Source organism: Prosopis cineraria, unplaced genomic scaffold (genome assembly GCF_029017545.1).
Source record: "Prosopis cineraria cultivar Desert tree isolate PC_DT_omini unplaced genomic scaffold, ASM2901754v1 PC7, whole genome shotgun sequence".
Taxonomy (NCBI): domain Eukaryota; kingdom Viridiplantae; phylum Streptophyta; class Magnoliopsida; order Fabales; family Fabaceae; genus Prosopis; species Prosopis cineraria.
In genome coordinates, this window is record NW_026555338.1 from 25,218,652 (window position 1) to 25,237,322 (window position 18,671).

An 18,671-nucleotide genomic window follows, 5' to 3' on the forward strand; every position below is an offset into this window, starting at 1 on the left:
TGCAAGAATTGAAGCGTTTATTGAGTCTAAAGCACTATATATCAGGAGGGGGGGAAGGAAGAGGGCTCAAAGTGTAACCATTGAATAGAAAATAACAAGAAACTAGGGAAGTATCATCGAATAAAGCTATAGGTATATCAAAACTTTGAGGCAATTTAAAGCACTGCAGTCGAATAAAGTGAATGTCGAGAGGTACGCATTGTATTGCCATTGCTTACCATAGACAGAAGCAATAAACAATATAACAAATAATTGGTAAAAATGTACTCATCAATAACAGAGTAGATCCTTGAAATTTAATAAATGTAACTTTAGAATCCTTATATAATTTTACAAGGGAAATGAAAATCATGAAAATTTCAACAAAGGAAAAGAAGAGAAAATTCAATTAATCCAGGGAACAATTTTAGTGATTTTTTTTGAAATGGAATCCGAGGAAAATCCGAAAATAAGAAGAAAACCTCACATTTAACCATTTGCAACCATGTGTTCATAAATCAAAATATTCATGAAGGATTGGAGATGGTTTTTTCCCAGTCCGAAAACATTCTATCCAAATTATTCATTAGCAAGTGACAAAATAAAAATAAAAATAAATAAATAACAGAAACGTAGTGTAGAAAAAACGACAATTCGATCAAGTATGTAATTATGTGTAAGGAAAATTAGGAAGAAGGACCTTGAGGTCAAATTATTTGGGGGAAAAAAAGATCAAGTTCCTTCAGATAAATTAAAATTACGTGAATTAAAACTAGAACATAAATTCACTTGAAAGACGTTGATACTTTTTCCCCCCAAATATTGACTTCAAGTTCCTTCTATCTAATTTCCCCTTAGTTGTAACCGAATGTGTGTAATCAAGGGACGATTTCAATGATTTCATCTATTTAAAATTAAATGCGAGGAAAATACGAAAGGAATAAGTGCACAGGAAATTATAGAATAGTAGAAACCTAAGTGGTGGGGTAGGATTAGGAAACAGAATGATCGGGCCACTCGAACTTCACACTGTCAATTCAAATGAACATGACGGATGTGAGCAATTTTTGGCCAGTCTTGGCCTTTCAGTTTCTGGCACCGTTGTTTAAGAAATGGACAATCTCCCCCAATATCAAGTCTAGAAAGAGAACTGGGGAGGCCCTCCTTGGGCAAGCCTTGGAGTCTCGGACAGCTTTCAAGAAGCAAATGTTGGAGAGAGGACAGCTGGCAAAGACCTTTATAATCTAACATTCTAAGGTTGGAATAATTACTGATGAAAAGAATACTAAGAGAAGGTGGAAGCAGCCGTGGTTCAGGTAGAGACTCCACCACATCATCTGAAATCCACAAACAACTTAGAGAAGCATAATTGTGCAAACCCCATTCCATTCGACCTGCAATAACTTTTGGGCATTTCATGATAGTAAGATTCCTCAGTATTGATGGCAAACCCCCATCTCAAAATGATTCCATTTTTGGACAATCACTTATTATTAGACTATTAAGAGACGGAGCAAAAATGTTCATACGCCCAGGTAGTGATTTCAAATTCCCCAAACGTTTGAGTGTACAATTTCGTAGCTTAGGGGCGGAAAACCCCCCTTCCCAAAATGATACAATTTTTGGACAGTCCACAATTTCCAAATCTTCAAGACTTGTTGGGTCATGCATGCCTCCCTCTGAAACAGAAATCATTTCAAGATTATCGCACTCTTTAAGACATAACAACTTAAGTGCAGGGAATAGATCCAAAGCCAAGTTCCTCAGAGACCCACAACTTCTTTTTACTCGTATGTCACGAAGTGAGTCATGACGTTGATGCCATGAGAACTCCAAATTCAAACATTCACCAATGTCCATAACTTCAATGCAGGTGTTAGCAATAATGTGCTCAATTTTTTCAAGCAAAGTTGCATTCGTGCATGGTCCATGAAAGGAGAGATATTTTAGAGTGGAAGGAATATATTCCAGCTGTAAATTCCCACATTTTCTAAGTGTCAAACTTTGAATCATTGGAGCCCATGGTACCAAAGTTGCAAGTTCTTGGCACTCTTGAATAACTAAAATTTCTAAGGAAGGAAGTTGCTCGGGCAACTTATCTTTCAGCTTTGGACAATTTCTTATGTGGAGCTCTTTAAGGCAAGGGAAGGCTCTTGAAGCAGTCTGACAATCCCATTCCTCCCAATTCAACATTTTCTCAAACTTCAATAATTCAAGAGATCCAAATGAAACAGCAGTACTTCCATGAAATTCAACACCCATAGATATAATGCCATCCAACCCTTGAATGGACAATGACTTGAGAGACGGCAAAAGACCCAATGATGGTAAAAAGAAACAATATCTGCAATATTTCAGCGAGAGTGACACTATATTGGACAATGTGTTATCAGCAAACCAATCTGGAAACCTTGTACCACCGTAGTAGTTGATTGATAACCTCTTCAAGTTTTGGTGAGGTTGGAGTTTTTCTAGCACATTTCTTTCATTTTGGGAATCTTTATAATCATTTTCACTCCATAGCAAGCTTAACTCCTCAAGGTATTTTTTTCCTTTCAAATTTGTGGCTAAGGCATCCATTCCATGAACTACATTCTGTAGCCTATAAATAGAAAGTTTTCCATGAAGATTAAGTTCACCTAACCGTTTGATGCTGGATTCAGTGAACTTGCCCACGTAAAATGGTGTCAGATAAACTTGGAGATTTTTCAAGTCTCCCAACTTTGGTGGAATCTTTTTCAATCTATTGTCTTGTAAGTCTAGATGACTCAGACTTCTTAATTTATGCAAATCTGAAGGCAACTCGTCCAAATATTCACAATTGTTTAGCTTCAGTGTTTGTAGATTATATAGAAGACATATTGTATCGGGGAGTCCCTTTATTCCACTACCAGATAGATCAAGGTACCGTAAATGTATGAGATCTCTTATGGAACTAGGTAACTCCACAACATCAATATTGTTACATAGAGATAAAAATCGCAAACATTTACACTTCAACAATTGATCAAGCATTATGTTGCTCCAAGTCCAATGGAAATATAGATAATATCTAAGAGGCATGAATGTTCGTAGTTTTCTACTCTTGTGCAGATGCTCAAATTGTATGAATTTATTATACCTTGTCACTAAAAAAGATAGGTGACGGGTTTTTTCTGAAATATTCAGCACTCCTTCATCCTCTTGCCTTGAACAAAATTCTCCATATACAAAATTTGCCAAATCATTGAGAAGGTCATGCATAACAAAACGTGCGTTATATATTGTAGATTTCTGAAAAAAAGACCTTGACACAAGTTCCTGGAAGCATTCATTGCCTCCCTCTTCAATTGCCATTTCAAGATGTGAGACTTGTAAGAAATCTTGAGCCATCCATAATGAAACTAACTCCTCCTTATTAAATTCATAATCTTTAGGGTATAATGAACAATAAGCAAAGCATCGCTTAAGATGAGAGGGGAGATGATGATAGCTCAATATCAAGGCAGGAAGAATATTGTCACATGAAATGTTCCATATCTCACTTGACAAAATGACATTCCATTCCTCCCAAGATAATTTCTTGTACAAGAGACTTCCGATTGTTTTCAAGGCTAAAGGCAAGCCTTGGCACTTCTTAACAATCCTTCTACCAATTTCCTCAAGATGAACAAGATTTGTTTGAGCATAGCAATTGCGAAATGCATATTTAGTAAATAACATCCAGCCATCTTCATCTGATAATTGATGTGGGTAGTGTATTTGATCTGAGGGGGCAGCCAAAGCGACATTCTTATTACGTGAAGTGACAAGAATTCTACTTCCTGGAGCCCCCTCAATGAAAGGTGCTCGAAGATCTTCCCATGATTTATCATCAACGCACCAAACATCGTCGAGAACTATAAGGAATTTCTGCCCAGTCAACTTCTCCTTTAACTTATTTTGAAGCATATCTAAATCTTCAGCGTCATCATTACATGTCATGATTCTCTTGAAAATTATTTTTGTTAACCTCAGAACATCAAAGTCATCGGAAACACATACCCAAACTCTGAGGTCAAATCCACTCTTCACTCTGCGATCATTATAGACAAGTTGAGCGAGGGTGGTCTTACCTAACCCCCCCATGCCCACTACAGAGATGATTAAAAAGTGATTGTCATTTAGCAACCAATTAATGATTATTTCTGTGTCCTCATCTCTGCCATATGTTCCAGCTTCATCCACCAAAGAGGTTGTCTGCACCTTCGTGATTGATCCAACAACACCTGCTTTACCTTGTTTTAATCCTAGATCTATTTTTCTACTCTCCAGAAACTCGAGGTTTTCAAGCACTTGTTTCATCCTTGATTCTATCTCCTTATCAAATGAACTTCCAGCAGTACCAAAAAAATTCCGTACCTTGCTAGTAACAGTAGTTTGAGTTTCAGCTTCCAGTTTGCCTTTGGAGACATTATAGTCAATCTCGGCCAAGACATCCTCAGCATCGTACACAGCATCTTTGAGCTCACAAAGCCAGGACTTCACATTTGGATTGCTGAATTGCTCATCCTCTGCATCATCAATGACACCACTGATGGATAACAGCATGATCTTCAACTTCTCCAGCAGAGCTTCATTCAATCCTCTTTTCTGGAAGTAGTCCAGAACTCCACGAGAAGCCACCTTGTCAAACGCCACCTGAAGAAAGGCAGACAAAATAGCACCACCAACAAGTTCTGCAGCCATGGTAAGGAAAAAAAGGAATCAAGAAGAGAGAGCAAGGGATGATAGCAAACAGAAAAATGAGCCTAATGCCGATGCAGGTGAAAGTTAGTATCTCGTTCACCAAATAACTCAACAGAGATCAATGCCTTGAGATGCACATTCTGACAAAAAGCAAGTGGCCGACACCTTTTGAATTATTGGAAGGATGCTTTTTGACTTAATTCAATACAGCTCACTGCTTTTGTTTGGTCTTCTTTCCTTTCTTCTCTTTCCTTTTCTTACAAGTCCCCCCGGTCACGTAATGGTATTAACTTTGTCTAATCGAACAAGATGTAGAGTAAATTTTTTTTTTACCAAAAAAATGTAGAGTAAAAATTAAGTATGAGTGTGTTTGAGTAATTTTATTTTAACTTCTATGAAATACTTTTTTACATTTGAAATGTGGAATATTATTTAAAATAAATAAATAGATAAAAGTACATTTTAAAAATACTTTTAAAAGTGGATTTGGTAGATGTAAAATTAAAAATTTAATTTATGATAAATTTAAAAAATGTGTAATTTATGATAAAAATTTAATAGCATGACTTATAAATAGCAACAACAAAAAATTCTCTACCTTATAAATGGGATCAAAGGTAGTACTTTCACAAGTCATATATTCCCTCCGTATCATAATACAAAACATCTTTTAGAAACCTTATCCAATTCAAATTATAGGATATTAAATAACTTTTATATTTATTTTTTAATGATACCCTTACTTTCTTTATTACTTTTTTTAAAAAATTATGCACTCAATTTTAATTACTATTTTCAAGACTTTTATATAAGGTATTTAATGAGAGTGTAAACGAAAAGACGTGAACATTTTTAAAAATTTAAAATTTCAATTAAAATTATTCACAAACTGTAAATTAATTAACTATAATTTATATTATCGTTCATGAGGAATAAATAATAGTGAACCTTGCAATCGTTTCTATGTTTGTTTCTATTCTTTCATTATTAACTTCATTTTTTTAAATTTGAATTTTTTATTTTCTATATTTTTTGTGAAATTGCAATCAATATATTGTTCAGTTAAAAAGTTGCATTAAAAGTGTAAGTTTTATGTTTTTTTTTTTTTAAAAGGTTCAGTTAGTAGCTTGAGTGCCAATAGATTGCAAATTTTAGGAAGGAAATGTATGGAAAAACAACAATAATTGTACAAGTATGTGTGCGTGTGTGTTTTTTTGGACGTTAAATGAAAATCATTTTTTAGTGTTAATTTTTGTTAATAGTAATGTCTTTTATCCCATTAAAAAAATGTCTTTTATCAAATAACTTTTAATTTTTTAAATTGATCAGATTATGTTGTCAATGTCAATTACACATTTAATACTTAATAACATTACGTAAATAATAAATACAATATTATATTTGGGTTATAATATATAATTTTTATTATATTTTATATGATGGAAAATAAATAAAATACATCTTTCAGTTTCAATTGAAAAATAAAAAAAATTAAATAGTTTTGAAACATAAAAAACCAAATATGAATTATATATATTAATGAAATTCATTAAATACATTTTATAATCTTATTTAAAAATATATATATATAAATTTTTAAAAATACTCTTTATTTAATATAATATTATCTACGAAATATTACAGAGAGAGAAATATATAATAAGGAGGGATTTATCGTTTTCATCTTAAATTATAAATTATTTTTAATAAAATTATAAGTAGCAATAAAACTCATTTTTTATTGACTGGGCTTACTAGAAAAGTGAAAATAGTCCCAGATGTGTTAAAATTTTCACTTTTTATTAATTTCTATTGATTTGTTCTAAAATATACAGCGTGGTGCTTTTTTTTTTTTTATATAGATACAGTGTGATGTTAAGTGTTAGGGAAAAGTAACTAGATTTTATATTTCGAAACATTACTTCTTACAGATGATCGGAAAAGCTGTTGGAATAACAACTTCATGGGAGAGAGAAGGAAAATTAAATGAATGATTTAATGTTAAAAAATATTTATTGTAAATATTGAAATTAAAATTATTTTTTAAAAAATTGTAACCCATATTTTTTTATTAAATTTTTTACTGAAAATATTGCATTTTATATTGTATTTTTGTCAGAATAATTTGAAAAAGTTTTGACCTGACCTGCGGTGAAGTTAGCTAAAGAGCTTGCAAAGCCTTAGTGGTTAAGGTGAAATGAGAAAGGAAAAATTTTAACGACGAACAGAAAGCTTTTAGAATTTTGAAAATTTTATTATTAAAATAAAATTAAAGAATTAATTGAGATGATTTTATTGTTTTCAATAAAATTAGTCACACGAACAAATTGTGCAAGAAAATTAACAATTTTTGTGTATAAAATGAACATTGACACAAGTGAAATTTGCAACTTTTACTAATAACATAATATTAATACAAATATAAATGAGTATAGTTAGGTGCATAAATAACTCGTATAAAAAAAATAAATAATTGATGTAGGTAAAATTAGAGTTGTATACTGTTTATTAAAGTTGTAAATTTCATCCACATCAATTATTTATTTTCCATATATTAATTATTAACTTTTTTACATAAGTTATTCATACACCTAATTTTACCAAAAATAATAAATTTATTTCAATTAACTTTTTAATTTTATTTTAATCTCCTATATACAGTAAAATTTTAAAAGTTTTGGTTAAAATTAAATTGAGTCAAGGGTCCTCGTTAAATTTTTCCAATGAGAAACCATTCGGAGCAGTACTTGTTTCTTTTTCCTAAAAAGATTTGAAGCAAATATCACTTGGCACGGATTGACGTGTAAAGTCAAAATCAATGCTCCTCATCATAAATTTGTGGTGGCGGTCCTCTGTATCGTCAAGATAAGTTTATCTCTATTCCTAGTCATACTTGTGTCATTTTGGTTTTTTCTCTTGAAAAAATTTCAGTAAAAGACCTTTGATGAGAGATAATAAAAAAAAACCCTAAATTTTTAAAATTTTACTAAGAGACTCATACAGAAATAACAAAATTACTCTTATTTAAATAAATAATATAAACGACTTAGTCTTTTTTATGTTATGGGTTATTTATTTATTTATGAAATATTATTATTTTTTTATTTTACTTATTTATAGTCTTGCTTTCATTTGAAATCATTTCAAGGGTAATAAACAATTGAAATAGAAAAACGAACAACATTATATAAATAAATGAACAATATATAATATGAAAATAAACAAATCATCTTATCATGAAACCAACACTTAAAATAAAATTAAGTGAAACTAGAATTATAAACAAGTAAAGTAAAAAAACGAACAGCATTCTTTAAACAAACGAACAACATACAGTATGAGAATAAATAAGTCATTTATGTTATTTATTTAAATGAGGACAATTTTATCATTTTTATCAAAAATTTGATAAAAATTTTGTAGTGAAATTTTAGAAATTTTGGGGCCCTCTTTTTTATTATCTTGAGTCAAGGGTCCCCACTTGAAATTTTATCTTTTTTTCTTTTACCCATGTTTGAATGGAAAGAAAAATGAAAAAAAAAATAAGAGAAAATGCTCTTAAGAATAGTGAAAAAATTACTATATTTAAAAAAATTTATTTGTTATTTTTCTTTTTTCCTACTTTCTTTCTACTTTTTCCTCAATTTAAATTAATTTAAATATCTTTTTATCAGAGACAATGTTTAGGCAAAGGTGACATTTTCTGTTAGAGGGAGTAATTTCTTTTGCATCACATCTTCACCCACCTTGTCCAAGACTATGACAAATTTCCACTAAGTTGACAGAGGCTAAAACTTGTATCCAATGTCTTGAGGAGATGGTTACCTACTCCAAAACTAAGCACATGTTTCCAATGACTTGAGAAGACCGTCGTTACTCCACAAGACTTGTGACTTTCCTTGGCAACTTGAAAAGAAGTCCATTCTATACATAGGTGAGAGTTAGATTTAATAAAAATGACTTGTTTATTTTTCATAATGCATTTAACTAAAGTTTGAATCTTTATTTAAAAAAAATATTCATATTATATACTTGACCGTGCCTCAAATAATTTTTTTCAAAAAAAAACACATGCACAGTAAAAAAAGAGAGTCCATTTTGAGAATCATTAAAATTCTAAATAAAAAGCAGTGTTTATCTCACACAAAAGTTAAAGTTGTGCAATCAATAATCATATAAAGATATAAGGGGTTTTCAGACCCTCACTTTAATATTATTTAAATAAAGGTGTGCAGGCTTTCCCCCCAATTGTTGATGAAAACAAAATAAAATAAAGGATAGACTTGTCTCTATAAATCAATATTCTTCAAAGCATTATAGTATTATATATATATATATATATATATATATATTAGAGAAGTGCAAATAATGTACTTCTTTGAATTCGATTTCCTAAGGCATTAAAGTACTCCCTTCAGTTTCTATTGTAGAATGTTTTCTAGAAAATTCTTTTATTTTTTATGTAAGTTACTTTGCAAGAATTTTGATAGCATTAATTGTTTTATTTTAAATATATCCTTCTTCTCAAACTCCAATAAAAAGATCAAAAATATTTTTTTCCTAAAACAGTATGGTATTTATTAGAGGTGAAAATGGAAATCAAAACACTTTTAAAACAATTTCAATAATGTAACTATTATTTTGTTCTTGCGAGTTGGTTATAAATGACTTGTAATAAAAACCGAAGGAAGTAAGCAAGTTGATGAGAACTTCAATCCCAAGTTGTATCATTAGCAGCAACGGTGTACATAGGATTATAGAGTATCTAATTCTCATAGTAACAATGGCTGGAAACTATAATTGAGAATTATATTCCTTTTGGGGATTAGATTCACAGACTATTATTAATCTACCAATTTTGACAGCTAAAAGGTTTCAATTTAAGGGAATAGTAGTAATTCTGATTGATTTGACACCATAAAGAGAGACATACACAGAAGTCCCATATATGATATACACAGAAGTCCCGTGTGTGTGTGTGTGTGTCCTATAATTATGAAAAAAAATCTCTCCAGCACTATTGGAGACTCAGAAAAAGAATATATGCTCTGTAATAAACTTTCAATGTATAACTAACAAATCGTTGATGTTAAAACATAAGGAAATATCCCACTTGAATGCTTCAAACAAATCCATGATAGATAGTATCATCAAACTACAAATGTTCTTGTTCAGCTTACTCAATTCTCCGTAAAGAGTGCAGGGGACATATGTGTCAGTATAAAACTATAAATCAATGAATGTAAAACCTATCAGTTCCTTAAAAATATTTGACGACATTGCAAGTAATGAAAAATTATTCATATAATTAACAATTCACTTGAAATTCTTCCAAATATATGTGCGTAGTGAAGAAATTTGAATTGCAAAGCCAGAGAACCAAAAAGCATCCTCAGATGCTCCATTAACAATGGCTTGGTTTGGGAACTCAACTGACAGTGTGAGAACATCTATTATTGCTCCCAACAAGAAAGAATATTAGAGTGAATTTTAAATTTTCAATATATAAATGTTACTGCTAAATAACTTTTTAGTTTTACTGTTAAAATTAATTCTCAAGAAAACATATAACGTGTTAGTATGTGTCTGAATCAGAGTGGAGGAAGCCTTAATTTTCCCGTCAATAACTTTACTTCGTGAGATTCCAACATATACTAATGTAAACAAAAGTACTGAGAGAATGTAGAAACACACCTGGTTCAGATGGAAACTCTGCCCCATCATCATCTGAAACTTCCAAGCAACACAAACAATTGTGATTGTGCAAGCTTATTTGTTCATGGACATTGATGTGGCTGTGGAAGTTCAACAGAAAATAGAACAAGGCTGGTTTTCAAACATTCCAAAACCAACGAGCAAACCCTTTGTGTATGTTGTGATTGGATCACCCACAAGCCCTGCTAGTCACAAGCAAAGAGATTCTAATAACTATGCAGCACCATCACTGAAATTCAATTCACATTGATGCAACAACAAATACAAGATGCATGTGAGATAGTGGTAAAGCAGAAGGAACAAGACCTGGCAATGAAATATGTTTTCGTAATGCATAAAATTGAGAGGCAACATTTGAGTTGAGCATTTGTTCTTTTAAAGAGAACAGAGTTGAACCAGCAAAAAGCTTCTTCATGGACTTCATTTGCGATGCTTTACATTGAGAACCCAAATGCCAGAGTAAGCTCATATTTTCCATTGCTCTCAACAAGAATAATACCAGAGTAAATCCTGCAAATTCAATAACTGTTATTGTTAACGAAGTTCTTAGTGTAAATTATGTGCAATTGAATGTCTTTTTATTTAAATTAGAAGCATATGTGCAATTGTGTGCTGACCAACAATAACAAGAAGCATTTTTCCTTTTTGTAAATATATTTGTTATACGTGGCATGCATTCCACAAGTTTATAGACACGTGCAAGCTCCTTGGGCTAGATATATGTTGGTGCACTCTCTGGTTTTTCTATACAATGGACAATATTCATCTCTCTTCTTCACTCTTTACCGTTTGAATTTAAGCTTTGAATTTAGAAACTAAAATTTGTTGACACAAAGTTATAAAAGGGATTTAGAGACCAAGTTAAGTGGCAAATAAGAAACCACACATCGTCTTCATCTGAGATAGTAGCTTTTGCAATACTTTTCCATTGCCTTTCACAAAGAATATCAAAGTAAATCCTTGTCGCTGTTAACAAAGTTTTTAGTTTGATAGGGGAATTCTAAATCCTAAGTAAATATGAAGAGAGAAACAATTCAGGTGCAATAATGTGTCATAAAAAAAATGTCTATTTATGAAAAAAAAAAAAAGATTTGCCAAAAGCTCCACAAGTCTCAAAGTAAATCATCTACTACTTTGGAGCATGATTTTAATGAAGTTATGTTTTTTTTTTTAACAAATTAAATCTCATGGAAATGCGAAAACAAAATCTAATCAAATATTTGGAAGACAATGAATGTGCATTACATATATACATGGACAAAGAAGCCTCACATTTGAGTTATTGCTTGTTCTCATGCTAAAACTCATAGATACCGCAGAAACTTTGAATCAATGTTAACACAGGTACATGTGTAAATTCAATTATCAAAGTCAATGAAACACAGAAGCAAGAAACAGCGTAACATTTTTTTTTTTTTTGGAGTTTTAGTGCAAGAACCAATGGCTATGATCACAAATGTACTTTTGCTTCTGATTTCATTGAAGAGAAAGGGGCATGTAAAGGAATAGATGTACACCAAAAGATAGAAAAAACACATACCTGTGTGGTGGCTAGGAAATACAGTAGTTGAGTCATTTGTACTTCAAAAATTGATCAAGTTAGCATATCATTATCAATCCCTGATTCCCAATGCATTGAGCTTTGAACAATCTTAAGAAAAGACCTTTGAAGTCCAACATTGTGAGATTCTAACATCTACTGATGTAAGCATGAGGAAGAAAACTTGTATTGTGCATGCTGCTCTGTTCATGGCCGTGAAACTTGAACAGGGAGGGGGGGAAAAAAGAACAAGGCTGGTTTTGAAACATTCCAAAAGCAGTAACCAATACTTGTGAAGTCCTTCAGGGAGAGCCAAAGATACTCACTCATTTTCCATGTATTGTGATGTGATTTGATCAACCCCCAAACCATTCCATATATTTCTGCATTCAACCACAAGTTCCATTATAACTGTCTGGAATAATATATTTAACAATCAAATTATGCAAGAATTGAAGTGCTTTTTTGAGTCTAAAGCATTATATATCAGGAGGGGGGAAGGAAGAGGGCTCAAAGTCTAACCATTGAATAGAAAAAAACAAGAAACTGGAGAAGTATCATCGAATGAAGCTATAGGTATATCAAAACTTCGAGGCAATTTAAAGCACTGCAGTCGAATAAAATGAAAGTCGAGGTAGGCATTGTATTGCCATTGCTAATGGTAGACAGAAGCAATAAACAATATAACAAATAATTGGTAAAAATGTACTCATCGGTAACAGAGTAGATCCTTGAAATTTAATGAATGTAACTTTTGAATCCTTATATAATTTTATAAGGGAAATCTAAATCATGAAAATTTGCACAAAGGAAAAGAAGAGAAAATTCAATTAATCCAGGGAACAATTTTAATGATTTTTTATTTTAAATGAAATCTGAGGAAAATACGAAAATAAGAAGAAAACCTCACATTTAACCATTTGCAACCATATGTTCATAAATCAAAATATTCATTAAGGATTGGAGACGTTCTTTTTTTTTTTCAAGTCTCAAAACATTCTATCCAAACTATTCATTAGCAATTAACCAAAAAAAAAATGAAGGACAGAAACGTAGTGTAGAAAAAACGACAATTCAATCAAGTATGTAATTATTTGTAAGGAAAATTAGGAAGAAGGACCTTGAGGTCAAATTATTTCGGGGAAAAAAGATCAAGGTCCTCAAATAAATTAAAATCAAGTGAATTAAAACTAGAACTTAAATTCAATTGAAGGAGGACATTGATACTTTTTTTCCCCAAAATATTGACTTCAAGTTCCTTCTATCCCATTCCCCTTTATTTGTAATCGAATGTGTGTAATTAAGGAACGATTTCAATGATTTTGTTTGTTTAAAATTAAATGTGTGGAAATTACGAAAGGAATGAGTGCACAGGAAATTATAGAAGGAGCAAAAACCTGAGTGGTGGGTAGGACTGGGAAGCAGAAATGATTGGGGTACTCGTCCTTTTTCATTAACTCAGGTTTGTCTAACACGGTCAATCCAAATGTCAGCGATGTGAGCAATCTTTGGCCAATCTTGGCCTTTCAGTTTTTGGCACCGTTCTTTAAGCAACGGACAATCTCCCCAAATACAAAGTTTAGAAAGGGAACAGGGGAAGCCCTCCGGCAAGCATTGGAGTCTCGGACAGTCTTCAAGAGACAATTTTTGGAGAGAGGACAGCTCGCAAAGACCCTTATAGTCTAACATTCTGAGATTGGAACATTTATTGAGGAAAAGACAAGTAAGACAAGGTGGAAGCAGTTGTGGTTCAGGTAGAGACTCCACCACATCATCTGAAATCTCCAACTGACTTAGAGAAGCATGAGCAAGGCCCATTCCATTCGACTTGCAATGACTTTCGGGCATTTATTGATACGAAGATACAGAAGTTTCGATGGCAAACCCCCTTTTGGAAGTGATTCCATTTCCGGACAATCACTTATTTCTAGACTACAAAGATATGGAGCAAAAATGTTCATACACTCGGGCAGTGATTTCAAATTCCCCAAATGTCTGAGATAACACCTTTGTAGCTTAGGGGCAGAAAACCCCCCTTCCCAAAATGATACAATTTTTGGACACTCCACAATTTCCAAGTGTAAAAGACTTGTTGGGTCATACATGCCTCCCTCTGAAACAGAAATCATTTCAAGATTATCACACCCTTCAAGACACAGACACTTAAGTGCAGGGAATAGATCCAAAGCCAAGTTCCTCAGAGACCCACAACTTCTTTTTACTTGTATGTCACGAAGTGAGTCATGACGTTGATGCCATGAAAACTCCAAATTCAAACATTCACTAATGTCCATAACTTCAATGCAGGTGTTAGCAATAATGTGCTCAACCTTTTCAAGCAAAGTTGCATTCGTGCATGGTCCATGAAAGGAGAGATTTTTTAGAGTGGAAGGAATATATTCCAGCTGTAAATTCCCACATTTTCTAAGTGTCAAACTTTGAATCATTGGAGCCCATGGTACTAAAGTTGCAAGTTCTTGGCACTCTTGAATTACTAAAATTTCTAAAGAAGGAAGTTGCTCGGGAAACTTATCTTTCAGCTTTGGACAATTTCTTATGTGGAGCTCTTTAAGGCAAGGGAAGGCTCTTGAAGCAGTCTGACAATCCCATCCCTCCCAATTCAACATTTTCTCAAACTTCAATAATTCAAGAGATCCAAACGAAACAGCAGTACTTCCATGAAATTCAACATCCATAGATACAATGCCATCCAACCCTTCAATGGACAATGACTTGAGAGACGGCAAAAGACCCAATGATGGTAAAACGAAACAATATCTGCAATATTTCAGCGAGAGTGACACTATATTGGACAATGTGTTATCAGCAAACCAATCTGGAAACCTTGTACCACCGTAGTAGTTGATTGATAGCCTCTTCAAGTTTTGGTGTGGTTGGAGTTTTTCTAGCACATCTCTTTCATTTTGGGAATCATCATTATCATTTTCACTCCATAGCAAGCTTAACTCCTCAAGGTATTTTTTTCCTTTCAAATTTGTAGCTAAGGCATCCATTCCATGAACTATATTCTGTAGCCCATAAATAGAAAGTTTTCCTTGAAGATTGAGTTCACCAAACTGTTTGATGCTGGATTCAGTGAACTTGCCCACATAAAATGGTGTCAGATGAACTTGGAGATTTTTCAACTCTCCCAACTTTGGAGGAATCTTTTTCAATCTATTGTCTTGCAAGTCCAGATGACGCAGACTCCTTAATTTATGTAAATCCGAAGGCAACTCATCCAAATATTGACAACTGTTTAGCTTCAGTGTTTGTAGATTATATAGAAGACATACTGTATCGGGAAGTCCCCTTATTCCACTACCAGATAGATCAAGGTACCGTAAATGTATGAGATCTCTTATGGAATCAGGTAACTCCACGACATCAATATTGTTACATAGAGATAAAAATCGCAAACATTTACACTTCAACAATTGATCAAGCATTATGTTGCTCCAAGTCCAATGTAAATATGGAAAATATCCAAGGCGCACAAATGTTTGTAGTTTTCTACATTTGTGCAGATGCTCAAATTGTATGAATTTTTGATACGATTGCGCTAAAAAAGATAGGTGACGGGTTTTTTCCGAAATATTCGGCACTCCTTCATCCTCTTGCCTTGAACAAAATTCCCCACATACAAAATTTGCCAAATCATTGAGAAGGTCATGCATAACAAAACGTGCGTTATATATTGTAGATTTCTGAAAAAAAGACCTTGACACAAGTTCCTGGAAGCATTCATTGACTACCTCTTCAATTGCCATTTCAGGATGTGAGACTTGTAAGAAATCTTGAGCCATCCATAATGAAACTAACTCCTCCTTATTAAATTCATAATCTTTGGGATATAATGAACAATAAGCAAAGCATCGCTTAAGATGAGAGGGGAGATGATGATAGCTCAATATCAAAGCAGGAAGAATATTGTTATATGCAATGTTCCATATCTCACTTGACAAAATGACATTCCATTCCTTCCAAGATAATTTCTTGTACAAGAGACTTCCAATTGTTTTTAAGGCCAGAGGCAAGCCTTTGCACTTCTTAACAATTCTTCTACCAATTTCTTCAAGATAAACAAGATTTTTTTGAGGATGGCAATTGCGAAATGCATATTTAGTAAATAACATCCAGCCATCTTCATCTGATAATTGACGTGGGTAGTGTATTTGATCTGAGGGGGCAGCCAAAGCGACATTCTTATTACGTGAAGTGACAAGAATTCTACTTCCTAGAGCCCCCTCAATGAAAGGTGCTCGAAGATCTTCCCATGATTTATCATCATCGCACCAAACATCGTCGAGAACAATAAGGAATTTCTGCCCTGTCAACTTCTCCTTTAACTTATTTTGAAGCATATCTAAATCTTCAGCGTCATCATTACATGTCATGATTCTCTTGAAAATTATTTTTGTTAGCCTCAGAACATCAAAGTCATCGGAAACACATACCCAAACTCTGAGGTCAAATCCACTCTTCACTCTGCGATCATTATAGACAAGTTGAGCGAGGGTGGTCTTACCTAACCCCCCCATGCCCACTACAGAGATGATTAAAAAGTGATTGTCATTTAACAACCAGTTAATGATTATTTCTTTGTCCTCATCTCTGCCATACGTTCCAGCTTCATCGACCAAAGAGGTTGTCTGAACCTTCGTGATTGGTCCAACAACACCTCCTTTACCTTGTTTTAATCCTAGATCTATCTTTCTACTCTCCAGAAACTCGAGGTTTTCAAGCACTTGTTTCATCCTTGATTCTATCTCCTTGTCAAATGAACTTCCAGAAGTACAAAAAAAATTTCGTACCTTGCTAGTAACAGTAGTTTGAGTTTCAGCTTCCAGTTTGCATTTGGAGACATTATAGTCAACCTCGCCCAGGACATCCTCAGCATCGTACACAGCATCTTTGAGCTCACAAAGCCAGGCCTTCACATTTGGATTGCTGAATTGCTTATCCTCTGCATCATCAATGACACCATTGATGGATAACAGCATGATCTTCAACCTCTTCACCAGAGTTTCATTCAATCCTCTTTTCTGGAAGTAGTCCAGAACTCCGCGACAAGCCAACTTGTCAAAAGCCACCTGAAGGAAGGAAGACAGAATAGCACCACCGACAAGTTCTGCAGCCATGGTCAAGGGAAGAAAAAGGAATCAAGAAGACCAGGGATGAATGGATGATTGCAAACAGAAAAATGAGCCTAATGTCAACGCAGGTGAAAGATAATAGCTTATTTGCCAAATAACTTAACACAGATCAATGCCTTGAGATGCACATTCTGACAAACAGCAAGTGGCCGACATCTTTTGAATTATTGGAAGGATGCCTTTTGACTTAATTTAGTACAGCTCACACTGCTTTTGTTTGATTTTCTTTCTTTTCTGCCCTTTCTTTTTCGGTGGGTCTAACAAGTCCCCACGGTTTAGACTACAAATTAAGTATGAGTGTGCGTGGATAATTCACTTTTAATTTTATGAAATACTTTTTTATACTTGAAATGTGAAATATTATTTTAAAAAAATAAAAAAATAAAAGTACATCATAAAAATATTTTTAAAAGTGATTTTGATATATGTAATATTATGTAGCTTTTGAAAAATAGATTTAAAGAGTGGGATATTATTTAACCATACTACCTTACATTTAATCTTTTATTCTTTTATTTAAAAAATATTTAATTTATTAAAAATATAATTATCATTTAAATAATAATAAATTTTTTAGTATTATAAATTAAATAATTAATCATATTAATTTTTAGCTTTAATGTACAATAAAAATTATAAATTTTTATCACATTTTTTAAAATTACAAATTAAAAAGTATAAATAATTAGAGATTAAGTTTTTAGCATCATAGATCAAATTTTATGTTATTTAAAATCTTTATAATATTTTTAAATATTTTAAATATATTATATTTATATAATAAAAATTATAAATCATTATAAATCAATGCCCTTTTTGTAATTGTATATTTAAAAACACATTTTACTGTTATAATCCAAACAACTTTTAATTTATTAAATTGACTTTTTAAAAATATATTTAAACACAAATTTAGTTATAACAATTGACTTTTACTAAATTAATTTTTATTAAATGAACTTTTAACAAATAGACTTTTAACAAATTTAAAACTAGACACACACTATAACAATATACATGGTATACAATTAATTGATATGTGCAAAATTTAGTGTACAATTTATATTGTCGTGTAAAAGGCAATTAATGCACATCACATATAGTATTAAATTAAAGTGAAAATAAAATTTTGTCGGAGAAATTTCTATCATTATGCTATAAATTACATTATGACTTGATTGATGACTTCTGTTTATAATTTACTTTATGAGATCATATGAAAGCCTTGCAAATATTTCTTTATCCATTTCTATGTATTTTCTATATAAAATTTGTTCAAATTGAAATCACTACATCATTCCGTTAAAAAGTTTATATTTCATCAAGTAACAAGTCAGGTTTAACAAAGAGGGCCAGAGCCTCATAATATAACAAGCTAAAATTTAAATTCTTATTACAATAGGTACCCAGCTCATATTTAATGTATTGTGCCTTCTCCAATAGAAAGACACATGTATACAAGTTTCTATATCAATCATCTGTTACATAAAAAAATGCAAGCTTTATTTTAAAATAAAAGGATCAACAAAAGTTGATCTAATTAGTAAGAATTTGATTTATAATCTACAAAGTCA

General features: G+C 32.3%; 2 protein-coding genes across 15 annotated transcripts in view; both read right to left on the minus strand.

Moving 5' to 3' along the window:
* LOC129315317 (putative disease resistance RPP13-like protein 1) overlaps positions 1-4,779 on the minus strand; it is a 40,354-nt gene extending 35,575 nt beyond the window's left edge. For all 11 annotated transcript variants that reach the window (XM_054958935.1, XM_054958932.1, XM_054958928.1 and 8 more), the window contains exon 1: positions 954-4,779. In XM_054958935.1, coding sequence (XP_054814910.1) covers positions 1,438-4,686 — 3,249 coding nt within the window. In that variant the 5' untranslated portion in view covers positions 4,687-4,779 and the 3' untranslated portion in view covers positions 954-1,437. The remainder of the gene's footprint in view (positions 1-953) is intronic.
* LOC129315316 (putative disease resistance RPP13-like protein 1) lies at positions 4,615-17,210 on the minus strand. 4 transcript variants are annotated; one of them, XM_054958925.1, is made up of 5 exons: positions 13,339-17,210; positions 11,942-12,324; positions 10,708-10,911; positions 10,381-10,583; positions 4,615-4,676 (listed from the first exon to the last, which is right to left on the minus strand). In XM_054958925.1, exon 1 carries the CDS (start codon positions 17,080-17,082, stop codon positions 13,735-13,737), a length of 3,348 nt encoding a protein of 1,115 aa, XP_054814900.1. In that variant the 5' UTR covers positions 17,083-17,210; the 3' UTR covers positions 4,615-4,676; positions 10,381-10,583; positions 10,708-10,911; positions 11,942-12,324; positions 13,339-13,734. The 4 variants fall into 4 exon arrangements, with proteins under 4 accessions (XP_054814900.1, XP_054814898.1, XP_054814899.1 ...); XM_054958923.1 differs by lacking the exon at positions 4,615-4,676 and adding an exon at positions 8,011-8,610; XM_054958924.1 differs by lacking the exon at positions 4,615-4,676 and adding an exon at positions 9,560-9,912.
* Between the last annotated feature and the right edge of the window lie 1,461 nt (positions 17,211-18,671).

Excerpts from the sequence above, each read along its gene's own strand:
- LOC129315316 (XM_054958925.1), bottom strand. The coding sequence starts at position 17,082 with ATGGCTGCAGAACTTGTCGGTGGTGCTATTCTGTCTTCCTTCCTTCAG.